This window comes from Notechis scutatus, chromosome 14 (genome assembly GCF_049901735.1).
Source record: "Notechis scutatus isolate UNSWTSFEM ecotype Mainland chromosome 14, rNotScu1.2, whole genome shotgun sequence".
Lineage (NCBI taxonomy): Eukaryota > Metazoa > Chordata > Lepidosauria > Squamata > Elapidae > Notechis > Notechis scutatus.
The window spans coordinates 10,874,992-10,902,987 of record NC_142022.1 but is presented as its reverse complement, the minus strand read 5'-3'; the positions used below and the strand labels follow the sequence as shown (position 1 = coordinate 10,902,987).

Below are 27,996 nucleotides of genomic sequence, written 5' to 3'. Positions count from 1 at the left end.
AGCCCATCTCGCTGGAGTTGTCAGGCTAAATATTTTGAAGGGAACAGGTGAAAACAGCCCTTAGAACGCATCCAGCCCCTGGCAGAAGGCCAGGCAGGGCCGGGGGGGGGGGCGTGCGCGAGGGAGGAAGGAGGCCCGGCCCCACCCAGCCACCTGCCACACCTAGGGCTCTCAGCTGGCCATGCCTCCATTTTCCCAGCCCTTTCGCTGCGGTGTGAACATGCCGGAGGATGTTGGTGGTCGGGGACAAGGGCCCCCTGCCTCCCTGCTTCAGACCGGCGGCCCCACGAGCAGCAGGGTGCTCCTCTCTCTTGTGCCCCCTGGCACCAAACGATAGTCCAGGGCTGCTGCCAGCCGAGAAGCCAGCCTGGCCCCCCCTTGCCCGAAGCACTGCGGGCTGCCCTGCCACTCGCTTTCCTGCCAGCGCCGGGCCGTTTATGGACCATGGAGAAGAAGGGGAGACGGCGAGACTCTGGTGCGCACCTGTGGCCCATCCGGGGGGCCCTGCTCTTCCTCTGCCTGCTGGGGCTCGGCCCTGCACCAGCCTCTCCAGAAAGTAAGTCCCTCCTGGGTTGAGTGAGGTCAGCCTCCGGCCAGGCACAAAGGCACAGGACTTTGCTGTCCACCCCCTTCCCACCTGGGGTGCCCAGGGCACAGGCGGAGCCGGGCTGGGTCAGCCTAGGGGGCATCAACTGGTGGCCCCATCCACTGGATGCCGGGATTTGAGGTGGCATATCTCAAGCCAAAACTAGCCAGGGTGGCTATGAAACCGGCATTCAAAGTTTAGCCTCTTGTGTGAGCTTGGCTCGTGGCTCCAGTCAGCGGGAAGCCCTTAAAATGTGCTTGTTTGTGCGTCTGTGTGAGAGAAACTGGACGAAAAGGGCTGGTTGGAGAAATTGGCCTCAGGACAGAAATGGGGATTGTAATAAAGGCAGAAAAAGCAGCCAGGGTCCCTCTCACCACCCCCGCCCAGGTTTGGCTCTGGCAAGCAGCGGGAGGAACCCACCTTGCAAACCTAGGTTTGAAGTGGCTCTTTCTAGAAAATTATTCCCTGAGACGGCTGAGGGGTCAGCGCTTGGCTCCTCTGCTGATAAGGCCAGAAGAGAGAGCTGGATTAACCCATTGTCTTCTGTTGGCATCGGGGGGGGCAGAGGGTCAAACTGCAAAGGAAGAGCGGTTCTGTTTTCCTCTCAAGTTGGCACGGGGCTCAGGGCAAAGCGTTTCTGCTGGATGGTCAGCGGCCTCTCCGCTCAGAGGCGGCAGTCGAAGGTTGTTTCTGCAGAGAAGAATCCACCAAGGGAGAAGACATTTGTCCTGGGGGAGGGGCCACAAAGGGCGTTTGGAGCAGCAGCCAGAAATCTCATTTCTGCTACAGGGGTCTGCAGCGTGAAAGAAGGCAGAGCCCCCAACCCAGGAGCCCTGGCCCACCGGCAGCCTCGCCTCTCTTGCAAGGGGCTCAGGGGTGCAGAGGGGGTTGTGGGGGAGCAACACTCTGGTCTTTGCTGGTTCCAAGCCACCTTCTGCTACAGAACTGGGATGGGGGAGGAAACGGTGGCTGCCCTTTCGCCCCTTAGCCCACCCCCCTGGAGATGCAGGAGAGGAACTTCCAAGTGCTGACCAGAGCTGGAGATCCATCCCACCCGTCAGGGTCCCAAGTCCATCCCAGACACACACACACACACACACACACACACACACACACATCCTGTTCTTCATCCTCTTGCGGGATTTATAGGCACAAAGACACTTTGGGGTGTTGTCAAACAAGCAGAACCAAACAGCAGCTCTCAGGACGCCACTTTAGCCAGACTGGCTGGGGAAGGTCCTTCCCTGCCCCCCGCCCCCAAGGGAGGAGAGAAAGCAGGAGCATCTCTAGGGACCCACTCACACCTCCCTCCCCATTAAACTGTATGGAGGCTCCTAGCTGGAACCAGGATGGCAGCGGGGGGCACCGGGTTCTAAAACTGGCAGGGGTGCCTTTCAGCAAAGTCGATGGGCATCTAACGAGGCATTTCATCAATTAACAAGCCATTAATTAGCAGCATCTGCTAATTCAGAGGCTTTCTGCCAATTTCTGCAGTTTTTAAAAGGAAAGGCTGCTGTTGTTTTTTAAAGCAGGGAATGGAGCGAAGCATTGGAGGGGTGTCCCTCCTCCCTGCCCCAAAGAGAAAGCGGGGGGGCGGGGGGGCAGAAGCAAAGGACCATAGAAGAGGACGCCCCTCCGCCAAGACCAGCCACAGGACCGAAAGGGCCAAGGGGAAAGTTGGGCCAAACTGAGCCCTGGTTCTCCTCCACCTCTCAGTTTCCACCCTATGGCAGATATTTATCGATTCTTCTGGATAGTTTCCATCAATGAAGCAAAGCTATGGATGCTCCCTCCAGGTTTTTCCACCTCAGGCCCAGAAGAGAGAGGCCCTGGGGGTCAAAGACCAGGCCCAGCCCCGTCCATCCAAGACTTCACACGAGTTTGGGTCGCTGAGACTTTGGTTGGGGTTGTTTTACAGGCGGTGAGGATCCGCCGGCTGGGTCCCTGGATGGGGTCATGCAGTGGCTCCACCTCCTTCCAGGGCTGAGGACAGGCTGGTCCCCTGTGCCGGCCTTCCGCTCTCAGCCCCACGGAGGAAGGTCGGAGGGCAACTTCACCAAGGCTGGCTGTGACTTCCTGCCTGCCATTTCTTCTCTTTGACAAGAGGAGGGATGTGTTTGGGGCACGGCTGCCCAAGGCGATGGGATGAGGGCTGGGCAATGCCAGGAATTGGGCTGCTGTGATGCCAACCCCACCACCTGTGGGGTCCCCCCCTCCTCTTCAGAGCCTCCTCAGCAAACACAAGGCTGGGAACAGAGAAACGGCACCTGTTTAAACAGCAGCCGAACCCAGCCCTCCCCTCTCTGCAGGAGGCGCTTCCCAGGGAGGGGAGGGGCCACGGAGCCCGCAGGCAGAAGTGGGGGCGGGTGGGGGGCTCCTTTCTGGTTGAGCTGGTATCCCTCTCTTGTGCCCGGAGTCCTCTGGGCCTGCACTTGGCCAGCAATGGTGAGGGCTACTTGATAAAGCAGAAATGGAAGGGGTCTGGAGGAGGGGCTCTTAATACAGTGGGCCCTCTAAGATGTCTAAAGCCCCCCTCACCCCCCCAGGCTGGAATCCAGCTGCTGTGCCAGTTGTGCCTCCAGATGGTGCCAAGCTTGGAGGATGCTACCTTGGCACTGCAGCAGCAGGCATGGGCAGGGGAGCCTTGGGGCTCCTGTGCAAATGCCAGATTCGGGGGAGGGGCTCAGCTCCAAGGAAGGTCCAGATGGCAGCCCTGCTCACCGGGCACTTTGCCAGCCGTTGCTGGGACAGGTCAAGGACAAGAGGCCCCTCGTGAGCAGTGAGGCAGTTGGCACAGGCCAGGGTGGGCTGCAAGGGAGCACCTGCAGGGACACACCAGCCACTCTCCCTGGAGGGACGGAGCCCCTTTTGGGCCATTTCATTGCGCCTCTCATCCTAAGCCACACCGGGCCGTCCCTGAGCCAATCTCTGGCCTGCACTTTTGCCCAAGGAAGGCTGTGCACACAGAGCAACTGACGAGAGGGAGAGGGGAGAAAGGAGGAAAGGCTTCGCAGGGCGGCTGCAGAGCTCCCGGACGGCAGGTCCCCTAACTTTCCGCTTGGCCCCGCAGTCTGTGAGAGCATGGACATCCGCGTGGATCCCGCGCAGCTGCGCCGCCTGGAGAACTGCTCGGTCATCGAGGGCAGCCTGCAGATCTTGCTGATGTTCACGGCCAGCGGCGAGGACTTCCGCTCGCTGGCCTTCCCGCGCCTGGTGCTCATCACCGAATACCTGCTGCTCTTCCGCGTCTACGGGCTGGAGAGCCTGCGCGACCTCTTCCCCAGCCTGGCCGTCATCCGCGGGGGCAGCCTCTTTTTCAGCTACGCCCTGGTCATCTTCGAGATGCCTCACCTGCGTGACATCGGGCTGCGCAGCCTGACCAACGTGCTCAACGGCTCGGTCAGGATCGAGCGCAACCAGGAGCTCTGCCACATCTCCACCATCGACTGGGCGCTGCTGCAGCCGCCGCTCGCGCTCGAGCAGAACATCATCTTGCACAACAAGCCGGCCGAGGAGTGCGCCGACGTCTGCCCGGGCATCCTGGGCGGGGAGGAGCCCTGCGTGCAGACCCCCGCCGGCCTGGCCGGGCCCTTGGAGTACCGCTGCTGGACATCCAGCAACTGCCAGAAAGGTGCGTCCCCCCATCGGGGGCTGCCAGGTGGAAGGACCAGGGCAGCCACAGAGCGTGGGAAGGTGCCACGCGCTTATACACGTGCACAGTGGGCGGGCAAAGGGGCCACTGAGTTGCTTCAATGTCTCCTCCAAAAGGCGCACTCCTCACTCCCCAGACCCGCCAGGTGCGAGCCCGCCGCGCAAAAGAGAAGGGCGAGGCGCGCAGCCCCATCCTGCTCATCGAAAGCGGCTGCACCTCTCGGATTCACCTCCTCCCGCTCACTGCGGGTCCCCCCCCCCGCCGCCTTTCCATCTCTCTCTCTCTCTCTCTCTCTCTGTGTGTGTGTGTGTGTGTTGTGAAACCCTCGTAAAGGGCTGCGAGTCTCCCCGGAGCCCGTTTGCTGTAAACAGCAGGGCTGCTAATGCAAACAGACTGCCGCGTCTCCTGCTGGGGGGGGGGGAGTTGGCCGCTTGCCTGCCTGGGTGCATGGGGGGGTGAGGAGGCCACGAGTTTGTCTTTGGAAGGCTGGCCAATTCCTTGCGGCTGAGAGGGCAAAATTGCCAGACAAAATGCATGTAACATTTGGCACAAGCAGCCAACGGTGTCCTCCTCGCTGGTGGCATCAGCCCCGGTGGGCACTGCAGGACATTCCAGCTGTAGGGCAGACCCCAAGAAGAGGCCCCCGAAGAAGCAGAAAACCAACAACCCCCCCCCCAAAAGGACTGGGACACCCAGTTGCCAAGGTTGAAGGAGCCTTTTTACAGAGGTCAGTTCTGGCTTTCGACCTTTCTTGGCTGCTGGAATGTTTTGCTACAGACTCACAAATCTTGGGGTCTCCCATCTCTCCTTGTTTCTGGTTTGGGGTTCAGTCAATCTCCGTTATAGGTCCATTGGATTAATGGCCACTTCCTTCTGCCAAGAGCCGAGTGTCGAGGGGGCCACATAAGAGGGGCCCAGTATCTCAAGGCCCCGATGCCTCCTTCCTCCAGCTGGGACCCCAAACCCTCCAGATTGGCTACCGAATCTCTGGATTCTTAGCCTCCAGACCTGAGCAATGTAGGAATAAGGTTAGTTGTTTGGCAACCAGGGAACATTGGCTGCCTTCTTGTTGCCTAAACAGCCCTAAACAGCCGGTCTTAAAACCTGAAAGTTACCAAATGAATGAGGGAGACGGGCGGGAAGAGCAGAGCTCAGTTACACCAAATAAAAAAAAATGGTGTTTTGTAAACAGAAAAGGATATACATTTTGACACAAATCTTTGCAGGCAAGAGACCAACAACAGACGCCGATTTCAAGGTTTGGATGGGGCTGAACGTTGTTACTCAGTTCATGGATGACCCCCAGTCCTAAAGGTGGGGTGTAAATCTGTGGGTTTGGGATGGGAAGGAGCGTTCCAGATCCAAAATCTTGAAAGGGGCCCTGAGGTCCAAAGTATTTTTCCCTTTCTCTGGAGACATTTTGTGAAGAACCTTTCAGAGGCAATTGGAAATCAGCAGAGCAGCAGCAGCAGCAGCCCGGGGTTTTCTTGGGGGGTGGGGTTGGAAACATGAGTCCCCGCCAAATCCTTGCCAAAGCCCCTCACCCCCTCTCTCTCCCACCCCCCCAGTGTGTCCGTGCAAAATTGGAGGCGCTGCTTGTACAAGCAAGGATGAATGCTGCCACCCGGAGTGCCTGGGAGGCTGCAGCCGTCCCGGGGACCCCCAGGCCTGCGTGGCCTGCCGCCACTTCTACTTCAATGGCCGCTGCCTCAGCTCCTGCCCAGACCTCACCTACGAGTACGAACAGTGGCGCTGCGTGACGGCGGAGCACTGCGGCAGCCTGCGCAAGGTCTCTGAAAACCTCCGGGACTCCTCCCGGTTTGTCATCCACCAGAGGCAGTGCCTGGCCGAGTGTCCCCCAGGCTACCGGAAGAATGAGAGCAGGTGAGGAGCGGTCCTGGTGCCAGCCCCCCCCACACACTTGGCTCTTCTGCCAGCGGTGGCTGCTTAAATGTGTGTAGAGGCCGAATTTGACGTTCAATGCGGGAAGCCTCTTCCTTCATTAGCACAAGTGTGAGCACTTAATAACTGCTGGCAGAGCGGCTGCAATCCTTAAAAACCCATTAAGCTAATTCCTCCCTCATCACCATCATCTTGAAAGTGGCTTCACTTCCGCACACAGCAGCAACCGTGGTCCCTTTTGCTTCAAAGGGCTCCTCAAGTCTCAGACGTTCCCCATTCATCCGATGGATATGGGGAGATTAGCAGAGAGTTGTGTTGCTCACCCACCCTGGCTACCATTTGGGGGCTGCCAGTTAGGGGTGGAGGGGGTGGGAAGGCCTGTGGTTCCCTGCGGTGCATCCTGAAAGAGGTCACGCCAAGCCGCGCATCGCTTGGAAAGAGGGCGGACTTTGCACCATGGGAGCATAAGGGAGGGTGTTCCTCAGCCCCTCTTCCTCCCCTCCCCTCCCTCTTTCAGCCTCGTCTGCCATGAGTGCCAGGGGCTGTGCCCCAAGGAGTGCAAAGTGGGCACCAAAACCATTGACTCCATCCAGGCAGCCCGGGACCTGGCTGGCTGCACCCTCATCGAAGGGAACCTGATTGTCAACATCCGCCGGGGCGGTGAGTGGCTTCCCTTCGCTTCCCCCTGCGCCCCGTGGGGAGGCCTCAATCCCCACCAGGGAATTCCCTCCCACCCCCACCCGCGTGTGGCTCTGCCCTGCTCAGCCGTGCAGCGGCTGATGGCTGCCCGTCTCCTCCTCTTCCACCTGGGCAGAAAACCTGGCCTCCACGTTGCAAAGCAGCCTTGGCCTGATCGAGACCATCACAGGGTTCCTGAAGGTCCGGCACTCCTTCGCTCTCGTCTCCCTGGGTTTCTTCAGGAACCTCAAACTGATCCGGGGCGACTCCATGGTGGACGGGTGAGCAAGAGCCAGAACAGGAGCCTTAGGAGCCGTTGCTGCTTGGGTCTTGCCTGGTGGGAGGACAGCTTGCTGGCCTTCTGTGCTCCATGGAGGGCCAGCCAGGAGGGAGCCTGGAGGGGCGGGCAGTGGGCAGAGGCTGGCCTAAGGGCCTGATCCTGCAAGCTGGGCCCTGATCCGCCCTGGGCTCTGCCCTCAGGAACTACACCCTCTACGTGCTGGACAACCAGAACCTGCAGCAGCTGTGGGACTGGAGCCAGCACCGCCTCTCCATCCCGGTGGGGAAGATGTATTTTGCCTTTAACCCCAAGCTGTGCCTCTCGGAGATCTTTCGGACGGAGGAGGTCACGGGGACCAAGGGCAGGCAGAACAAGGCCGAGATCAACCCCAGGACCAACGGGGATCAGGCCTCCTGTGAGTTGGGGGGCAAGGAGAGAAGAAGGGGGGGGATGCACCCCTGGCCTTCCATTTAACCACTCCGTCCGCAAATCAGGCCTGCTTTTCTGCAGCCCATCAACTCACTAATTTCTTGCAGCAAAACCAATATTTTTTAATCCATTTTCTGGCAGGGAGATTCTCCATGGTCCCTTCACTCACTGTGTAGATAAAAGCCTCACTTTGCTCTTTCCAAACTCCCTCTTGCCCCACAGCCCCTTACACACACACACACACACACACACACACACACACACACACACACAGAGTCTTCTTTTCGAGGGCCCCCTTTGAGTGCCTCCTTCCCCCTCTCAGGCAAGACCCAAACTCTCCGCTTTGTGTCCAACGCCACCGAGTCGGACCGTATTGTGCTCAAGTGGGAGCGCTACCAGTCCCCGGAGTCCCCGGACCTCCTCAGCTTCATCGTCTACTACAAGGAGTCGTAGGTGCCGGGGAGGGTTTCCCCCAGGGGTGGGGGATGAGGGTGGGGGTCTCCACCCCCACCCCCACTGAGGGTGCTCTGGGCGGGGCTCCCCGGCCACCCCTGAGCCTGGCGCCTCCCACAGGCCCGTCCAGGACGTGAGCGAGTATGTGGGGCAGGATACCTGCGGGGCCAACAGCTGGAACCTGGTGGACGTGGAGCTGCCCCTCAGCCACGACCAGGAGCCGGGCGTCACTCTGCAGAACCTGAAGCCATGGACTCAGTACGCCATCGCCGTGCGGGCCATCAGCCTCACCACCGCCGAGGAGAGGCGCAACTTTGGGGCCCAGAGCGAGGTGGTCTACATCCGCACCCTGCCTGCAGGTGAGGGGCCAGGATCACCGCCCCCAGGGCCAGCATGATGGGCAGGAGAGTCCCCTCCTCCAACTCTCCACCCAACCAGCAGCCGCCTTCTCTGGCAGTGGGAAAGACGAGCGTGTCTCTCAGTACCGTTCGGTAAAAGCCAGTAGCAGCAATGCAGGTGGCCCTCGACTTATGGCCACAACTGAACTCTGTTGCTAAGGGAGACAAGGTTTGCCCAACCTCACGGCTTTTCTCCACAGTTGTTAAGTGAATCCCTGCCATTCTTAAGTGAGTCACATGGTTGTTAAGTGAATCTGGCTTCCCCGTTGACTTTACTTATCAGAAGGTCACAAAAGGGGACCCTGTGATCCCCCAGGGACACTGTGCCCATCATAAGTATGACCCGATGGCCAAGGGTCCTTAGGCCGAGCAATGGCCAGGGCCCTTGCACCTCTGAACTGTCAGTGGGGAGGACCGCCCGGGCATGCAGAGGAGACTGGGCAGGGCAGAGGGGCCAAGGCCTCTGCCTCCCATGCCACCTTCTCCTGCTCTCCCAACTGCAGTGCCCACCGTGCCCAGGGATGTCATCTCCATGTCCAACTCTTCCTCGCACCTGATCGTCCGGTGGAAGCCGCCCTCCCAGCCCAACGGCAACCTCAGCTACTACCTGGTGCTGTGGCAGCAGTTGGCTGAGGACTCGGAACTCTTTGCCAATGACTATTGCCACAAAGGTGAGGACCTCCCCGCCTCCAGCCCTCCGGAGCCCCTCCCCGGCCTCCCGCTCACGGCCTGCCGATCTCCGCCCATCTGCCCAGGGCTCCGCCTGCCCACGAGCAGTGCAGACACCCGCTTCGACACCAGCGAGGAGCGCGAGGACCCCGAAGACCAGCAGTGCTGCCCGTGCCACAGCCCTGTGGGGCAGAGCCAGCCCAGTGCGGAAACCGTGTCTTTCCAGAAGAAGTTCGAGAATTTCCTCCACAATTCCATCATCCTGCCCAGGTGGGTCACCCTGGAGGGCGGAGGCCCTGCTGGGGGAGGGGGGCTAAGAAGGGGGCCAGGAACCGCCTGGCCCACTCTGCCTCCCTCTTTCTCCAGACCCCCCTGGAAAGTCACCTCCATTGACAAGATTTCTTCTTACCGGTGAGTCCATCTTTGCCTTCAGGGAAGGGAGTTTGCTTCGCTGGGGCTCCCTGAGGTTTACTCTGGGGTGAAGCAGTGGGGCTGCCCCTCACCCTTCCCTGGCCGTGACAGGACCCCCAAGAGGCGCAGAGACACCTTGGCCGTGACCATGGGGAGCCAGGCCTATGCCAACGTCTCCTGGCCTGCCCCCGGGAGCCCTGGCGACGCAACCGTGGCCCACGAGGCTGAGCTGGACTCGAAGATGCAGAAGGACTTCCGCCTCTTTGAGGACAAGGTCGTTCGGGACCGGACAGTCATCGGCAACCTGCGCCACTTCACCGAGTACCGGATCGACATCCATGCCTGCAACCACGCGGCCCAGACGGTGGGGTGCAGCGCCGCAGCCTTCGTCTTTGCTCGGACGATGCCGGAAGGTGAGCCAAAATGGGTTACCCTTTTTCCTTGCTGAAAGCTGCCGATCAGTCCCTTTGCTGAGTAAAATCCTCCCTGAGCTAATCCAGGAAATTAGAATCCACCTCTGGTCAATCCAGATTCTACCTCTTAGTTGCCCCCCCTCTCCTTCCTTTGACGGGGAGGCTCGGTCACCAGTCCAAGGAGGCCCCTCCCTCTTCCTAGTTTTGCCCAACGGCCTTTGCCTCCTCCTGGCCAGCTCAAGCCGACAACATCCCTGGGAACCTGACCTGGGAGCCGGCCAGCAAGAACAGCGTCCTCCTCCGCTGGCAGGAGCCCAAGAACCCCAACGGCCTCATTCTCAAGTACGAGATCAAGTACAGCCGGGAGAGCGAGGTGAGGAGGGGGCTGCCAGGGGGTGGGCAGGCGGGCAGAGGTCCTGGGTGGCTTCTTGGCATCACCCCCCCCACCAGCCGCTCCCCCAGCCACCCTCACCTCGGCTTCCCCGCAGAAAGTCATCTCGGTGCTCTGCGTGTCCCGCCATCGCTACGCCAGCTACGGCGGCTACCACCTCGCCCTCCTCCAGCCCGGCAATTACTCCGCCAGGGTCCGGGCCACCTCCCTGGCAGGAAACGGCTCCTGGACCAGCCTGATGACCTTCTACATCCTCGGGGGAGGTGGGTGTCCGAGCCATCGGGCTTTTCTCTAGGTGCTTTTCCTCCTGGGGGAGGGGGTGCTGATCGAGGGGCAGGGGAGGCCTTGTGCCCCAGGTCTGGTGAGTGCAGCAGCCCCCCCCCCCAGTGTTGGCAGGGGGTCTTAGTTCACCAACCCCTGGAGCCAAAAGATGCTGCGATGTTCATTCCTCCTTGCCTTTGCTTCTCTCGGCCTCTTCACTTGTGAGAACTGGGAAGCCTGCTTGGTGGGCTCCAGCTCCCAGAATTCCCTGGCCAGATGGGCCATTGCTGAGAATGCTGGGAATTGAAGTCCAGACCTCTGGAAACTGGCCCACCAGCAAACAGGACAAACGGGAGCAGTTAAGAAGGAGGCAGGTAGCCAGGTTCTGTCGTTTCAGCCACCGGTGAAATTAACTACACTTGGAAAACATAAATAATAGATGGATAGATGATAGAGATAGATAGAGGGAGGGAGGGAAGGAGGGAGAGATTTTATAAGAATATAAACAAGAGAAAGGTAATTTTAGGATTAAATTCTGTAGTCCTTTTACTTTAGGAAATAATTGCCAGCCATTTATAAATGTAATAGAACTTGGTAAAAATGGTTTAAGCTCAAATAATTGTTCCGCAGCTTTTAAGTATCCCCTCGAAAGAAAATCCCCGGGGAAGGAGGGGAAGTTTCCCCTTAAGTTTATTTCCCCGACTTTTGCAACAGACGAAGAGTTATTACCTCTCCCTTGAAACTCGCCTAGCCAGCAGCTGGGAGTGTGTTGCCAAACAGAGGGAAAAATAACAAGCGTGCAAAAGGTTTATTTGGCCTAGTGAAGGGGAACGGAAGGAAATATTGCCTAAACAACAGGTGATTAGACGGGGGTCTCCAAGCAATCTCCTCTCAGCAGGAAAAAGCAAATGTTCTCCATGGTTTGTGTTCGTTGGTTTGGTCAGTCGGGGTGCGATAATTGCTCTCCTTTGGCAAACCCCTTTCCAAGCAGAGGAAGAGGAATCTGGAAACTTCTACCTGTTCCTGACGCTCACCCCGGTGGTTCTGGTGCTCGGCATCACCTGCCTGGCCGTCTTTGTTTTCTTGTACAATCGGAAGAGGTACGGCTTCCCTCCCTTTAGGGGCTCACCGTTAAATGGCCGGGTTGGGTTAAAAACAGGGGCGGTGTTCTTTGTGGCCGAGCCCGAGAGCCACGTTGCCATCCCGAAAGGGGGGGGGAGGGTGCCAAGTGCAAAAGCAGGGTTGGACCCCCTTGTGCCGTCTGGGGGCAGCCGTGCCGGTGGGCGGCTTCTTCCTCTGCTGAGCGAGGTCTGCCTCGTCCAAATGGCTCAAGCGACGCAGGAGCACCTGAAAAAATGCCAGCCGCCTCCCCTCCCTGAGCCCTGAACTTTGCCCCCCCCCGATCTTGGCTGCGCAGGAGGACCGAAGGGTACCCCAGCGGCACGCTCTATGCCTCGGTCAACCCCGAATACTTCAGTGCCTCCAACAGTGAGTGAAGAGGCAGGGAGGGGCGGAGGGCTGGGGGCTCTTGGGGGACACCTCCGGGGGTCTTTGGCAAGTGTCCCTGCCTTCCCCCCCCCCCTCAGTGTACGTCGCCGACGAGTGGGAGGTTCCCCGGGAGCGGATCACCATCCTGCGAGAGCTGGGCCAGGGATCCTTTGGGATGGTCTACGAGGGGATTGCCAAGGATCTGGAGCAGGAGGGCGAGGAGACCCGGGTGGCGCTGAAGACCGTCAACGAGCTGGCCTCCCTGCGGGAGCGCATCGAGTTCCTGAACGAGGCCTCCGTCATGAAGGCCTTCCGCTGCCACCATGTGGTAAGGGGCAGGCGCCCAGAGCAAGCGGGGGCCCCTCTTTCCCGCCAGGAAGAAGAGCGAGGAGGCACCCCCGCAGTGTTGGGGGTGAAAGAAACGCAGCTGAGCTCTCATTCAGCCGCCCATTTTCTGCCCATGCCAGCATGGGGTGGGGGGTGGGGGATGGGGGAAACTCCTTCCAGGGAAGGCAAAGGCCTGTTCAACTCCTGCTGGACTCTGGACCTCTGGAGCGTCGTGGAAAGGGGCCACGTGGTGGTTGCTTTCCTTCCCGGGAAGCGGCTCCAGCTTCCCAGACCAGGCATCTCCTGGTGACTCCTCTACCTTGGCCTCAGCAGGTCTGAGCCCAACAGCTTTTCCAGGGCCCAGATGGGTCTGGCCTGGGACTGGCCAGGGTCAGGCTTGGTAGGGCCCCTGAACCGCTCTCCAATGCCAGATGCTCTCCTTTGTCTTCGGGGCCTCCAGGTCCGCCTCCTCGGGTGGTGTCCCAAGGCCAGCCGGCTGTGGTCATCATGGAGCTGATGACCAGGGGAGATTTGAAAAGCTACCTGCGCTCCCTCCGTCCGGAAGCCGAGGTGGGTCCCCCCTCCCCCAGTAAGGCTCAGGTTGCAGGCAGGGCTGGATCCCCGTGGCTGGATCCCCGTGGAGACTCTCTGGAGCAGAGCAAAAAACTCCCCAGTGCTGGCAAGGACTTCAAAGCGGTTCCAAGCGATGGGGAGGGAGGGAAACCTGGTCGTCACGGCCAGCCCCACTTCCTTGTGGAGCCTGGCTTCCATCAGCGGTGGCTTTCCCACAGCAACAAACTAGCGTTTGTTATCCTCTGGACGCTCCCCGAGGCCCAATCATCCCTGCCCCATTTCAGTTCCCTGTTCTGACCCCCCTGGGGCCTCTCCTTCCAGAATAACCCGGGTTTGCCTCCCCCGTCGCTGAAGGACATGATCCAAATGGCCGGAGAGATTGCCGATGGCATGGCCTACCTCAATGCCAAGAAGTTTGTCCACCGGGACCTTGCGGCTCGCAACTGCATGGTGTCTGAGGACTTCACCGTGAAGATTGGAGGTGGGGCTGAGGCGGGGCAGGTCCGGGGAGGGCGAGGGGCTCCCCACGGCAGCCGGGGGTGGCTTGGACATTGCTTGGAGAAGCTTTGACCCGTGCCAGCCTCTCCTCTCCCACTCTGCCCCTCAAGCTCTGCTGGTGTTTGGCCCTCCTCTCAATGGTGTCTTCCTTCCCAAAGACTTTGGGATGACCAGGGACATCTACGAGACGGACTATTACCGCAAAGGGGGGAAAGGGCTGCTGCCGGTCCGCTGGATGTCCCCCCAAGCCCTGAAGGATGGCATCTTCAACACTCAGTCGGACATCTGGTGAGCCCCTGGGAGCAGAAGCGGCTTTACCCCAGGGGGCACGAGTGCTGCCAGGGCAGTCTGTAGCCCAAAGGGCAGAGGGCACCCTTGGAAGGAGACCCCCAGCAGGGCTGGCAGTGCAAAGCTCCTGCAGCCAGAGCAGAGAAACCGGCTGGGCGAGGGTGCCCCTTCTCAGCCCCCCCTCTTTCAGGTCCTTCGGCGTGGTGCTGTGGGAGATCGCTACCCTGGCGGAGCAGCCCTACCAGGGCATGTCCAACGAGCAGGTGCTCCATTTTGTGATGGACAACGGGGTCCTGGAGAGGCCCGAGGGCTGTCCCGACAAGCTGTGAGTGACTCCCAGAAGGGTGGCTGTGGGTGGGCTTGTGGCCTTCGAGGCTGCGCATCCCTGGCTGGAGAGAGGCGGGAAGGCAGAAGCCCAGCCCTGCAGCCCCCCCAGCCCCCCCCCCCGTTCCTCTCCTGCCTACTCCGGCTTCCTCCTTCTCCCCGCCAGGCACCGCCTGATGACCTGGTGCTGGCAGCAGAACCCTCGACTGCGCCCGTCGTTTGTCCAGATTCTGGAGAGCATCCAAGAGGACATGAGCGCCAGCTTCCGTGCTCTCGCCTTCTTCTGCAGCCTGGAGAACAAGCGCAGCAGCTCTGCGGGGGCTCTGGACCTTGAGACAGACAAGCTGCTGGAGGAGGAGGAGGAGGAGGAGGCCAAGCCGTCGGCCCCAGACCCTCTCCGGCCCAGGCCAGCCCAATGACTGCTGCCCGCCCAGCAGGAAGCCACGCCTCTGAGTCCGTCGGTGGGGGTGGGGGGCTGTGTCCTGTGCTGCTGGCCCAGAAGCACCCTCCAATGCCAGGGGCCCGGGGAGACTGTCAAGACGAACTGCTTTATGGCTCTTTTTTGGAAGGACAAAGCCAGGCCGGGTGGGCAGAGGCTGATTGGCACCTGGGCATGAAACCCATCAGCTTGGATGTGGGCAACAAACCTCAGGGCCAGCAGCCAGGTGGGCTCACCCTCTCCTTCACTCGCCAGGCTGCCAGGTGGCGGGTTGGGGGCTGTTTCCGGAAGCAAGGCAGAGAAGGAAGTTTTTATTAAACTGTTGAAGGGACCCCAAAGAGCAGAAGCCCGCTTGGGGTCTCCCCTCCCCCAGGCGCTCTCTTTGGCCAGCGCAGGGACAGGGACCCCTCCTGGCTGAACTCTGCCCCAAGAGGAGGGGAGCCACGGGAGGAAGCCAGCCAAGCCCGGCGTCTCCTTTACGGCATGCAAATGGTGGGACGTCCGAGAGGCCGGTGGACTCCAACGCAGCCTTTCTCCTTTGCCCGAAGGGAGCTGCGGGTCCCTCGGTCTCTCAATGGGGAGGGTCGTCTTCCTGCGATGCCCCCCACCCTGTTGCTCGTAGCTTTTCCTGGAGGGACCAGTGCTTCCTTGGGCAAGGGGGAGGGAGGGAGAGAGGTCCAGAGTCCAGGCTTGCTCCCCTCTCTTGGCAGCCCCCCAACCCCAAAGTCTGGCCAGGCTTGTCCGCTGGCTCCCTTCATGGAGGATCTCTACCCGCCACCTTTCCGTAGTCAATCTTGGCCCAAATGCACCGGCCATCCTGGCTCTCCGTCCTCCCCAGCTGGAGGGTGCAGGAGAGGCAGCGGTGAGCAGGCGGAAGCCTTATCGGGCTTGTCTTCGGAGTGGGGGCGACGGCGGGTAGTGCCGCACAGGGGGCACATCGTAGTGGCTGGGGATGTGGCTGTTTTTGGGAGAGTCGTAGTGGTTGGGGGGCACGGCTGGAGTCCCCCGCGAGACGCCTTCTGCGGCAGCTAAGAGGGGGAGAAAAGAGGATGGGGAGGAGGGGAGATGGAGCTACCAACCAGCCCCCCTTCCACCCTCAGGCACTCCCCGCCATGAAAAGCCCCTCATTGCCTCTGAAAGGCCCGAGAAAGATTTTCCCCGTCAACCCCCCCGCATCCCTTGTGGGGTTCCCCTTCCGTCTCATCCACCCGGGTTTCTTGAAGACGGGCAGTTTGATTACGATGATCCTGACTACCTTAAGCTGATTGCCACTCGCCTCTCTCGCATTGTAATCTTAGGGTGTTGGGGCCACTGAGCGAGTTTATGTTTTGGAAAGAAAGGCCAGGCCCAGAAAGGCAATAAACGAAACTCAGCCCTCCAGACGGAGGAGGCCTCGCTTCTCGGTGTGAAAAGCCGCTCGGGCAGCCAGGACGGGCAGCAAAGTGAGGGGGGCCACCCAGCCTTTACCCCCCCCTCACCTGAGCCGTCCTCTTCCTTGGTCTCGGCGCTGCAGGAGGGCTCCTCAAAGAGGCTGATCTCCCGCTGGGAGGACGGGGGGCACTTCATCTCCATGTAGCTGCCCTCCGGCACCTTCCCCGCAGGGCCCGGGCAGTCCTTGATGGTGGCGTAGGGGTTCTCGCTGCTGAGGGAGCTGTCGCTGTGGCCCCAGGGACCCTCCTTGGCGTGCACTGGGAAGGAAAGAGGGCAGAGGGCAGCCGTGGCACTTGCTGTGCCCGGCAAGCCCCCAACTTCTCGGGGGAATGGGGGCAATGCTGGAGGACGTCCTGGCTCGTTTCGGAGGGCCAATTGGCGACCTCGCATTCTCCAACAAAGCAGGACCATCATCGCCTGCAGCCAGTGGCCCTACCTGGACCCCCAGCGGCTGTTCTCTGCCCAGGGGTCTCCCGCAAGTCCTGGAAAGCCCCCTTTCTCGACCTGTTACCTTGGCAGCGATATTTTCCGAGGCCATCCGTGTAGCTGCAGCTCCGGTCAAGGTAGCCTCCCCCTGCAGAAGGGGCAGTTGGCCCAATTAAGTGGGGTTTAAGGGGGTGGGGGGTGGGGTGGGGGGGTGAGGTGCGCCAGGAGCAGGAAGAACCCTGTTTTTGCGGGGTTTTGGGGTCTTTCCCCATTTTCTCCAGTCTTCATGAGGCCTCCGGGGCCTCTCTCTGGAGGGAGGTGTTTCCACCTGCCAGGTGCTCAGAGCCCGCAGGAGCTCAGCTGCCACATGGCCAGGGCTCCTGGGCTGCAGAAGGGCAGCGATTCAGGCCAAGGATTACTGGGGGGGAGGTGGGGGGCTTAAGGGGGCAAGCCAGCCTGGCGCTTTCCTCTCCCTGCCCAAACCTGCCCCCCCTTCAAGGCAGGCACTGACCGTGGGCCGGGCTTCCCCGGTGGTGCTTCCAGTCGCTGGGCAGAGTGGCGTTGCAGTCGGCCCCGTGCAGTGCTGACCAGTCTCGCTCCGGACTCTGCCAGTTGGAGAGAACATGGCATGTAAAGGTTGGGGGAGGGGAAGCTTCTGAACCAGGCAGAGCAGCCCGTTTGCGAGGGGGGCAGAAAAGGGGGCCACCAATTCCAAGAAAATAAGGACATCCGGTTAGAAACAGAGGAAGGAGAAAGCTGGAATCCTGGAATCCTTAGGGAGACCGTGCAGATTACAGGGCAAGAGAGCAGCCGCTCTGGATGCCAACCCCTGCCCCCCCCCGCCTCTTTATGTCCAGGGAGGGACCCCCCCTTATCAAGGGGAGAGGGGGTTTTCTCAAGGGGGGAGAAGGGTCACTGGGGGGGCTGAAGGAGGGGAGCCTCACCTTGCCAGGCTGGTCGGAGCTGCTTGGGGAGCAGGGCGAGAGGGTGTGGTAACTGGGGTTTGAATAATAATGGGTGTAATTCGGGGGCACATCTGGAAAGACAAGAGCCGTTGGCTTGAATTGGCATTCTTGGAAAGGCCCCGTGGTTCGCACATGTGTCCACTCGGGCACAGAGGTTGGCACACTGTGGTTGCCTCTCCTCTTTCAACTTGGTCCCCCCGTGCCCAGCCCCAGCTCACCAGGTACGACATACTCCGAACTGTCCGTCCTCCCTGTGGTGTAGGCCACGGAGACGTGTCGCTTCTCCTTCTCCTTCTGACACCGCCGGTAGCAGAAGAAAAGCACCAGCACGGCTGCCAGCAAAGCGGCCAGGATGATGATGCCAATCACGGCCCCCAAGGACGGGTTGGCGGCTGGCAAAGCGGGCACCATGGTGAGGGGGTGATCGGGGTGGCCTGTGAATCATTCCGTTGAGGAACACGGCAATTCAGGAACCCCAGATTCAGGAACCAGGGGGCCAGCCCCGCCTGTCCAGAGACCATCCTGCCACATCTGTGCCCTCTGGACCAGGTGTCTGCAAACTTGGCAACTGTAAGGCTTGTGGCCTAACTCCCAGAATTCCCCAGCCAGCACCAGTTGAAGCCCAGAAGTCCTAAAGTTGCCAGGTTTGGAGAGGCCGACTCTGGATGGTCAAAGCTCCCAGAATGCAATTTCTGCCAGAGAGGGGCCCTGGCACACCCCCTGGCACACCCCCTGGCACACCTTTCCCTTTGAGGATGGAGCGTCCCTGTCAATCTCACCTCCAGGAAAGGACGGGAGAGAAAGCAAGGAAGGAAAGGAAGGAAGGAAGGAAGGAAGGAAGGAAGGAAGGAAGGAAGGAAGGAAGGAAGGAAAGGAAGGAAGGAAGGAAGGAAGGAAGGAAGGAAGGAAGGAAGGAAGGAAGGAAGGAAGGAAGGAAGGAAGGAAGGAAGGAAGGAAGGAAGGAAGGAGGAGGAAAAGCACCCCAGTGCCTGGTTCTTTTCCCTTTGTTCCTTCCTGTGCCTCAGAGCCCTAGAGAGGATTCTGCAGAAGGCGGCACAGGACGTCATACTTACTGGTCTCACAGTGGGCACCGGTGTAGCCTGAGGGGCACGAGCAGGACCCTGTGCCTGGGTCACAGAGGGCCCCATGCTGGCACTGGCACCGGGAGGTGCAGTTGCTGCCGAAGAAGCCGGAAGTGCAGCCTGCAAAACATTGGACGCGTTGCCACCATGGATTGCGCCAACCCAGAAAATGGCATTCAGGGGGTCAGGTGGGGAGGCCTGAATGGCCCAGTCCTGGCCCAGGGGCCCAGTGGGAGGCAGCCCCATTCCAGGACCCCAGAGGAGGGGCATCGTTGGGTTTCTTGATCTTGGCTTGGCGCCCATCGGACTCACGTCTTGCGCAATCGCTGCCCGTCCAGCCAGGCGGACAGTCGCAGGAGCCATCCACAGGGTGGCAGATGGAGTGATTGGCACACTTGCAGGGCATGGAGCACTTCTTGCCATAACGGCCCGATTGGCAGGCTGCATTTGGGGCGGGGGGTGGCGAGGAGGGGAAGGGGATTGAAGTCAGTCTGAGGGCAGGGGAGATGGGACTGATGTCCATTTCTTGCCCTTCACAGCCAAGACTGGCCCTTTAGAGGGGTTTTGGCAGGGGGGCGGGTAGGGCAGTTGGCAAGCAGGCGGATTCTTCCCTCCCTGCCCGTCCCCCCAACCCACCAGCTAAAACGGAGGCCTGGGACCTCCAGAGGGGGAGGGGGATTCTGCTGCCCCAGCGAAGGTCACTTACGCCGTTGGCAGTTGGGCCCCCGGAAGCCTGGGGCGCACTCACAGATGCCATCCTTGGGGGAACAGCTGGCCCCGTTCTTGCAGGAGCACATCTGGCGGCACTGCTCCCCCCACAGGCCCTCCGCACACAGCTGGCTGCAACGGGGTCCTAGGGAGAAGGGGAGGGTCCCAGGCCAGTTGCCTCCATGGCCCACGTCAGGGGCGCTGCAGGGGCTTAGGACCTGAACCCACCTGGGCCAGCTCTGCCTGCCCATCCTGGGATGGAAGCCCCCAGGTCGGCCCCAGCCCAGCCCCTGTCCCCCTCCTGACCTTTCCATCCAGGCAGGCAGTGGCATCGTCCAGAGACGGGGTCACAACCAGCCGCATTTTCACAGGAACACTTCCGACCGCATCCCAGGCCGTAGAACCAGCCCTGGGCAGGAACAAAAGAGCAACGGTTGGCCGGCTGAGCCCCCCGCCCTTACTACTGGGGAACTGCTCGCTATCGGTGGTCTCCTGCTTGAGCAGACGGGGCTTGGAGTAAAAGACCCCCAGGGCCTCTTCTGCTCCAACTTCCCCCTCGAGACCTGGTCACAGCCACCCGCCAGGACTCCTTGCCTGGGAATGCTGCCCTTGGGGGCAACCTGGGTCCTAGGCCCAAGACCCAGACGGGCTGGCATCCAAGGTCTTTGCCCTCTTACCGGGCATGGCTGCGTGCACTGGCTGCCTTGCCACCCAGCCATGCAGGTGCATCCTCCGTCAGTGGGCTCACAGGTGGCTCCGTTGGCACAGAGGCAGGTCTGGTTGCAACCGGCCCCCCAGGTGCCTGCCGAGCAGGGGGCAGAACAGTCCACTCCCTGCCAGCCTGGAGGGGAGGAGAAGAGGCAGAGGGGGAGAGGGTCACAGGAGGGGGACCTCACGGGCAGCAACTGGTGTGAGGGGTCTGGGTTCTTCCTTCTCTCGCACAAGCCGTTGGAACTCACAAAGGAAGGTATCGCCCATCCCTGCCTTTTATCTCCTCCCCAGAATGAGGGCCCACCTTGCCAGGTAGACCACCCGGGGACACAGCTACGGGAGCTATTTCAACCTTCTTGTAAAGCTCCAGTAACAGAATCTTGCAAATATGAAAGTACACTACTCCCAAGAAGCCAGGGCTCAGCCCCCTTTTATCGGTCTGCTTCCTGGGCAGCACCGCTTTGCCCGCCTCCCAAGGTCTCCCCCGTCCCAGAGACGTCCTACCTTCCTTGCAGAAACAGGTCCCATCCGCAGGAGAACAGCCCAAGGCGTTTTGGCAGCTGCACCCCTGAGAGCAGTTCACCCCAAAAGTGTCATCGGGGCAGGGGCTGGAGCAGTGCTTGTCCTGCCCAAGGTAAAAGCAGTCAGGCAACCCCGCTGAGCCCCGGAGAGCGCCCCCCTCCAGCCCCTAACAGGTACTCACTGCGTAGCCAGGTGGGCAGCTGCAGCGCCCCGTCTCGCCATCACAGGTGCCCCCATTCAGGCACAGGCAGGGGTCCTGGCACCTGAGGCCATGGGATCCGTGGGGACACGTCTCGTTGCAGTACAGGCCAGCCCACCCTGCCTTGCAGGCGCATTCTCCAGAGATGGGGTGACAGCTGTGGGGACAAGCCAAGAAACGATGCCGCCCAGGGGGCTTATCCCGAGGAGCCGGATTTCCCTGCTGGGACCACTCCCGTCTATCCCACCCAGCGGGGAAGGGCAGGTGCCTCAAGGAAACCAGGGGGCCCCTGGACTGACCTCTGGGTGTGCTGAGGATCACAGAGACAAGGAAACTGGCAGCTGAGGCCGTACAGCCCAGGAAGACATTTCCGCTCCTCGCAGTGGCTGCCGTAGAACCCGGCTTCACACAAGCAGCCCCCGCTGATGTGAAAACAGTGGCCCCCGTTGGTGCAGTCACAGGTTTCACGGCAGTCCTGGCCGTATTTGCCGATGGGACACTTCTCACGGCATCTGCGGGAGAAGCAGGAGAGTGGAGAACGGAAAACAGCTGCAACATCTGCCCATGTCGGTCAACTGCCCTGTTGGCCTAGAATGCCAGTCCCAGAGCATGGGTTGTGTCCACACCAACGGGGGTGGGTGGGAGGGGACTTCTGCCACAGGCCCACCACCAACCCCCCTCTTGACTTGGATCAGGCCAAACCCAAGCAACCAAGAGGGACCCCTTGGAGTAGTTCTTTAGAGTTGTTCGCTTACAGACAGAAACTGGCCAGACTAAAGCAATTATCCGCGTGGCTATAGAGATGCTCTGAAGTGCTAGGGAGGGTCCACCTTCGCCCTCTTCCTGCCTACCAGAGATTCCAAGCTCTGCCCTCTCTTTGCCCTCTGGGAAGCCGCTCCTGCCTCCTCGACTCTGGTCTACATTCCACCCCAGAACTGCAGGGAATTCTCTCCAAGGCAGGCTTGGTTGGGTGTGGCTTCCAACAGCGTTGCACCACCTTTAAGAGAGCCACCAGGGCTCCCCCTCAGCTCCTCCACATCCTCCTCCGACTCGGCCGCTTCCATCTTCCCCAGGAGCGCCTGCCTCCCTCCGCCTTCCCCATTCTTTGCAATTCCTGGACAGCAGCTGCAGTCTTTCCTTCCTCTTACCCTTTAGGGGGAAACACGGACTGGCCTGCTAACCACAGCCACCCTAATTGGCCAGGGGCTTCCGGCACGAAGGCTGGCCAGGTTTACAAAGGGCCGCTGCTACTTTGAGCAGAGACGGGATGACTGGCCTTGGCAGACGGGCGTGACCCTCCCGGGGAAGAGAGCCCAGTCAATGACAACTGCAGCTGGGCAGAAACCGCCACGGGTGGCCACAGGGGGTCATGCCAGGCATTGGGTGGCGGGTGCAGCTGAAGACAGTGGGTCATTTTGGGGGGAGGAGAATCCTCCCCTTGGGCGAGCCTTGCAGGCTGCGGAGTTGATCTCCGAAACAGATGCGCAACACACATCCAGTAAAGGGACGTCCTTCGTCCCTGTGGAAAACGGTTTCCTTCGCAAGCTGCGGCTATTAGTTAGTTAGGAAGTTTTTGGTTGAATGTGCCTTTTTTGTGCTGAAATTGTGCGTCCTGCACAAAGGAGCACAAGTATTCTGATTTTAGAAGACTATCTTAGCTCTGTTGCTAGTGTGAAATGTCCCAGGTTCTCCCACATCTTAAGGTCTACTTCCTGATGCTCTTCGTGGACGTTCTTTGAACTTGTTCCAGCTGGTATGGATCCAAGGCAGCCCAGATGCAGCCCTTGAGAAGTGGGTCACTTCCTTACCGAGAATCGGAAATGCGACGCCTGCCATCCTCAGCAGGCTGGGCGGCCTGTGAAGACCACCACGAGGACTGACGAGGCCCCGCAAAGACCCCCGCACTGTGGAGGGGTTACTCACTCCTCTCCCAGGTAGCCTGGCGCACAGCGGCACTGGCCCGAATCCGGATCGCACCGGCCTCCATTGTGGCAGCGGCACTCTTCCTGGCAGCTGGAACCAAAATGCCCAATGGGGCACCGGGTGGAGCAGATGTCACCCTGTGGGGGGGGAGCAGTCAGAACCTGCCTGGTGGGAGATTCAACCAGCGATATGTGCCCAAATGGCAAGGAGGTTTTGTCACACGGAACTGTGGGGTCAAGACAGCCCTTCCTCCATTCCGTGTCTCTGTTCCCATAAATAGGAAGGTAGAATCTATCCCAAAGAATTGGGGGGGGGGGGTTCCCAGCCCCTCTGCAAGAGGAAGGCTTCTGGTTCAGAGGTTAGAGGTTAGGGATCCACCGCCCTGTCCCTGCTCACCCAACCACCTACCGTCCATCCAGGAGGGCAGGCACATTTGCTGGAGGGGGGGGGATGGCAGACACCCCCATTCTGGCAGGGGCAGAAGGCTGGGCACTGGAATCCATGGGTGCTGTTGGGGCAGAGGATCTCGCAGCTGGAAGAGAGAGGGAGCGGATGGGCTCAAGGCCACCGTTGGCACCCAGCTCGTTGTGATCCACTTCAGGAGGAAATGAACTCCTAGAGATCCACCCTGTGCCCATTAGGGACAGTCAGGGCAGCCCCTCCTAGGCCTCCCTCCCCCCCCCCCAAGGTTCCACACACCCAGCTGGGCAAGACTTCAGTTTGTCTCAATGGGATCCCGAAAGGATGCTACAGCCTCTCTAGTCCTCTCCAGGGGAGGCTACTTCAGGGAGGGCCGTCGGTCGCTTTCCTGCAATTTCTGGTGCTGAAACCCTCAGCAGCGGTGTTGCTCCGATGCCCCCACGTCTCTGGCGCCACCATCCCTCGCTTGCCCCCCCGAGTGCCCCAGCTCAGCCTTTCTGCCCCGTCTTCCCCGCCACTCACTGTGGCCCCGCATAGCCCGGAGAGCAGAGACAGGCGCCATTCACGAGGCTGCAGCTCGCTCCGTTCTGGCAATGGCAATCCAGCTGGCACCCTTGGCCATAGGTCCCCGTGGCACAGGGCTCTTGGCACTCCTGCCCGTGGTAGCCAGGGGGGCAAGTGCAGGCCCCGGTCAGGGGGTCACAGCTGCCTCCGTTCAAGCACGTGCAGGGGCTTTGGCAGTTGGGCCCCCAGGATCGGTCGCTGCACTCTGGAGAGGGGAAAAAGAGGCCATGCAATCCAGCAGGTTTCCCGGGGCCTCAATCCAACCTGCTTCCAGGACCACTGGCTGCCATCCCGGGAAGGACAGGTGGTTCGTGTCCCCTCGCCCTGAGTCTGTCTCAGTCAGGTGCCTGGATGAGCAAGTCTGGACAAGGGCCTGGCCAGTGTCTGCCCAACGGCTGCTCTTATGGGCCAGCCCCCCCTAGCCCCCAGGCCTTTCTTTCTGAGCTCTGGGCCCTGAGGCCTGGCTCGAAGGGGGGGCACTCACCACTGGAGCAGTCTGAGCCCCTCCAGCCTTGCTCGCACTGGCATCGCTCTGGAGCCACACACCGGCCGTGCACGCACTCCTGGGCACACCGAGCTGCAGCCAAGGGGAGAAAGAGAGCCTTATCTGCAGAACTGCTTCCCCCAGGACTGCAGGGGCCACATCCCCCCTGAGCTCAACCCCAGGGACGAGAAATCCAGGCCGTTTGCACAACAGAAATTCAGGAGCAGCTTTCCGGGTCTTTTGGCATTTCCCAGTGGCCTCCCATCCCATCCCTTTCCAGCCTGGCCCTGCGTGGCTTCCTGGGTGTGCAGACCCTCCCGTTCCACAGTGGCTCCATGGAGGGGAATCGCCGTGGGGAGATGGGCTTACGGACACAGGTGTCGCTGCTCTCGTAGAACCCCTCACAACAGTGATGGCGCCTCCGGTAGTCCACTCTGACGCCTTGCCGGTAGGCCGTCTTATACAGGACTCTGGAAGTGCCAAGAGAAAAGGCTGCTGGAGAGGCCGGGACTCCGGCCATGGGGGGGGGACTTCAGGTGGGAGGGGGTCCGTGCTCACCTGTATTGAGGGCAGGTCTTTGCCCGTAGCCACGCTGGGCTTTTGCAGGGCTCCTTGGACTCCTGGACGAAGGGCTGCACGAAGGACTCCTTGGAGATGGTGGTGAAACTGGGGGGGGACAACAGCAGCTTGAATTGGGGTTTGGGGTTCGGCCATTGCTCACCCACCACTCCAATGCAGGGGGTCGACATGCCCAGGACGAGGGGAGAAATGGGGAAAGGGGCACATTCCCCAAAAACATTTTTGGAGAAATGGCCTCTTCCTAAAAAGGGGGAGGGGACACGCTGCCCCCCCATTTTGCATTCTGGCCCCTGCCTTGCGAGGGGTCTCACCTTTCCCAGTAGCTGCAGACGTTGGGGTCGTTGGAGCTGAGCAACAGGGCCCGATCCAGCTGCAGCCACAGCACCAGCAGGGAGTAACGGTAAGCCATCATCCTAAGTGACCAGAAGGGGTTTATGGCGACTGTAGAGGCCTTTGAAGTGACTTCACGCCACCTGCCTCCCTCCTCGCCTCTCTCCTGCGTGACGTCCACACACACAGGAATGGCTGTGCAGAAAGAGGAAAGGCGCAGAGCCAGGGCTTTCTCGGGGGCTGGCATCCCAGCTGGACCAACATGGGGACCCCCAAACGGTCCTGTCCTTGGAACCGTCTCCCCACGGAACAGGACAGCTGCCTCCAAGGACAGAGGGAGAAAGCCCCACAGCCCACAAGAGGCCTGGTGTTGGCAAGGAGCTATCCAAGGAGCCTGGAGGAGCAGAGAAGGGGGGATTAGGGGGAGGGGAGGGGGGGTGTGGTTCCCTGTGAGGACTGGATGAAACCTTCAGGCAGGCACCGTGGAAGACAATCCGGTTTCGCTTCTCCTTTGTTTTCGCCCTGCCTTCAGGTCCTTCGGTCCCAGCTTAGAGCGAAGGAGAAGGTCTCAGTTTGAAACAAAAGCTGGAAGCCCCCTCCCCTCCTTCCACAAACCTAATCCTGCAACTGTGGAATCTTTTTCCTAAGCCCAGGCCTGACCGCTGACCCCAGCCACTTTCTCACGGCTGCAGACGGCCGGCGGTTTTCCACAAAGGAAAACTTTACTCGCTTGGATGGCGCCAAACACACTCCTGTTACCAAACATCAGTTCCCACCGCTGGCAGTGAAGGAGTTAAGCCTCCTCCCCTCTCTGGACATGATCCCCCCCCCTTTGTTCTCCCCCCCCTTTGGCAAAAGGGCAGAGCAGCCTCCATCCACTCGGTCCAATTCCCTTCATCCCCTTTGCTGAGGCAGCAAAGTTTTGCAACCCCTTCCTGGCTGTTCCTGGGCCCCTCCTCCTGCCGTGGGCTGGGTCTCCCAGGAGCCCCGGGAGGAGAGGGGAAAACATGGGGAGGGGAGGGGAGGGGAAGGTGGGCCTGGGCCTCCTTCGTCTGCACCCCTCCCACAATTTGCACCAGAATGTCTGGAGACCCATCCCTGTCCAATGACCTGGCCGGGGTGTGTGTGTGTGTGTGTGTGTGTGTCATGGAAATGCACCCGGACGCAGGGCAGAACCAGAGGCGAGGGCGGAAGGACCCCCTGGCACCCGAAACCCAGCAAAAGCCAAGTCCTGCCACCCGTGGAGACTCACCAGCTGCCCAATCGTGTCCCTCCTTTGCCAAGAAAAGCCAAGGGGCCCCAGTTTGCCCGGCCTTCCCGCGTGTTCTGTCCAGAGACCACCCGTGTCTCCAGGAACATGCAGAGGAGGAGGAGGAGGAGGAGAGCTTCCCCCCCCCATTACTTGCAAAGCTGGAAGCAGGCGAGTTCCCTGGGGAGGGGCGAGCTGCTTGGATAGCAACCCAAGACAGGCCGGGCCGTTTGGAGGCTTCTCCAAGTCTTGGGGAGCCGGTGGGGGCTGTGCACGCAGCCCACGCACCTCTTTGCAAGCAGGGCCTGCTGGGGCCGCCCCCCCTCCCCCCTCTCCAGATCCAGCCCATCTGAAGTCTCTCAACCGGGAAGGAGTCCCGTCCTTCCAACTTTTCCAGCAAGGGTGTCAGAACTGGAGCTACGCGGAGCAAAGGCTCACCACCGCTCGCTCCCTTCTGCGTTTCCAGGGCCCAAGCAGGTGGGGCTCCCCTGGCCCCCCCTGCCAGTCCCTGGATGGGGCTCCCCTGGCCAGAGAGGGAGGCGCTGCTCCTCTGCCTGGCTGCAAACAGGAAGTGACCCTGTGGCTCTGCAGGCGGAGGAGCGTGTGGGAAACGGAGCTGCTCTCAGGACGTCCCGCCAGGGCCCCTGCAGCCTGTGTGGGGCAGGCGGAAAGGAGGACAGCCATGCCGCCTCACCTCAAGAAGGAGGCAGCCCCGGGCGGTGCTGGCTGACTGCAACAGGCAGAGCAGGATGGGACTTGGCTTGCGCCGGATGGGGGACCACCAGGTGATCTTAGGGCTGCAGGCTAGAGCAGGAGGCTGAAAAACAGGAAGACCCAGCTGCTGCCGAGGGAAGTAAAGGTTTCCGATGACCAGAACCACAACAGTGTGTGTGTGTAGAGTTGCTTTGCCTGCCACCTGTGTGTAACTTCACGGAGACGTTTGTGCAAATGTCCCAGATCACCCTGGCTCTGCGTCTCCATTTCTGCAGGCAGGAAGAATAAGCGGGTCCCGTAACACACCCCACAGACCAAGGAAGACCTGGGTGGGCGGAACGTTAATGGCCGGGATTTCGGAAGAGAGACACGGGAGCATCAATCTGCAGCTGGAAGACTTGGCTGCGAGGCCTGTGCTGAGCCCCTGCAGGGCTGGTGGGGAGGGGGCTGCGGGGTGGGAGGGAACAAGGAGAGGCCGGAGCAAAGCTGGTTTGAGTTAAAGCTGCTGCCCGGAGCATCCCTGCGTGGGAAGCGGGGGAGCCAGAACGGGCTGGATTGCAGATTTCTCGGCAGACGAGGGGAGGTCTTGGGGCTGCAAGAGCCCCCTGGGCTCCCCTTGCCGCAGCATGGAGGGGAGGGGCTGCTGTTTGGCCAGAGGGGGTGAGCCTGTAAGCCCTGATTTCTCCGGAGGCTCAAGTGCTTCGGAAACAAGGCCCAAGGGGACCCAAAACAGCAGGGAGGGCAGGCAGGCCAGCAGAAGGGGGGCAGCCGGCTCACAAGGGCCCCTCTGCCAACCCCGCCCTGGCAGAGGGGCAGTTGGGTCCCCTGGGAGCCATTGGCTGAAAGGAGGCAGGCAGAGGGGGCGCCAGTCCTGGGTTGCAGGCCCAGGGAAGAGGAGGGGGCTCCCCAAGGCCTCCTAACCCCCCCCTTGCAGCTGCCTTGATGCAGGAAAAGGCCAGAGCAGGAGAGGAAACAGGCAAGAGACGGGCAGGAAAAGGGGGTTTGCCAAGCACACGCAGGCCAGGCGTGGTGGCAGGCATGACATCTCAGGTGCCTCGGTGCACAGCCTGGAAGGGGCCCCCCAGAGGGTCGCCAGACGAGCCCCCATCCCCAGACGGTAACAGGAAATGGCTGTGCCCCAGATGTAAAAATCCCCCCCTTCTCCCCAAACGTCACAGCGGTGCCAGACCCTGTTCTGAAGGCAGGAGGTGGGGGGGGAAGTGCCCTGC

General features: G+C 60.7%; 2 protein-coding genes across 4 annotated transcripts; one reads left to right on the top strand and one right to left on the bottom strand.

The window, feature by feature from the left end:
* Positions 1-208: 208 nt before the first annotated feature.
* On the top strand, positions 209-14,761 carry INSRR (insulin receptor related receptor). Its single transcript, XM_026685998.2, is given in 23 exon segments — positions 209-556; positions 3,657-4,217; positions 5,807-6,122; positions 6,658-6,800; positions 6,955-7,099; positions 7,299-7,513; positions 7,850-7,976; positions 8,101-8,339; positions 8,882-9,049; positions 9,134-9,317; positions 9,414-9,458; positions 9,570-9,871; positions 10,108-10,244; positions 10,360-10,525; positions 11,512-11,623; positions 11,941-12,011; positions 12,110-12,339; positions 12,799-12,811; positions 12,814-12,908; positions 13,233-13,392; positions 13,568-13,697; positions 13,888-14,022; positions 14,188-14,761. Coding segments are annotated over 23 exon segments (4,059 nt in total). The 5' UTR covers positions 209-444; the 3' UTR covers positions 14,441-14,761.
* PEAR1 (platelet endothelial aggregation receptor 1) lies at positions 14,756-26,885 on the bottom strand. 3 transcript variants are annotated; one of them, XM_087943383.1, is made up of 22 exons: positions 26,748-26,885; positions 24,786-24,887; positions 24,454-24,561; positions 24,265-24,365; positions 23,896-23,988; positions 23,370-23,616; positions 22,836-22,959; positions 22,428-22,564; positions 20,804-21,016; positions 20,487-20,661; positions 20,288-20,408; positions 19,750-19,913; positions 19,379-19,481; positions 19,071-19,217; positions 18,677-18,805; positions 18,356-18,484; positions 17,501-17,716; positions 17,262-17,353; positions 16,829-16,922; positions 16,403-16,465; positions 15,939-16,148; positions 14,756-15,488 (listed from the first exon to the last, which is right to left on the bottom strand). In XM_087943383.1, exons 2-22 carry the CDS (start codon positions 24,884-24,886, stop codon positions 15,340-15,342), a joined length of 2,916 nt encoding a protein of 971 aa, XP_087799509.1. In that variant the 5' UTR covers position 24,887; positions 26,748-26,885; the 3' UTR covers positions 14,756-15,339. The 3 variants fall into 3 exon arrangements, with proteins under 3 accessions (XP_087799509.1, XP_087799508.1, XP_087799507.1); XM_087943382.1 differs by lacking the exon at positions 26,748-26,885 and adding an exon at positions 26,057-26,218; XM_087943381.1 differs by lacking the exon at positions 26,748-26,885 and having other exon boundaries at positions 15,340-15,479; positions 24,786-24,996.
* Positions 26,886-27,996: the final 1,111 nt, after the last annotated feature.

What these genes read in the sequence shown, in the direction of transcription:
- PEAR1 (XM_087943382.1), bottom strand. Translation starts at nt 26,163, where the DNA reads ATGTTCCTGGAGACACGGGTGGTCTCTGGACAGAACACGCGGGAAGGC. An exon ending in CCAGGCTACCTGGGAGAGGA is followed by an intron (nt 21,017 to 22,427) that starts GTGAGTAACCCC and finishes CTTCTCCCGCAG; the next exon opens with ATGCCGTGAGAAGTGTCCCA. An exon ending in AGTGCACGCAGCCATGCCCG is followed by an intron (nt 19,482 to 19,749) that starts GTAAGAGGGCAA and finishes GTTCCTGCCCAG; the next exon opens with GGCTGGTTCTACGGCCTGGG.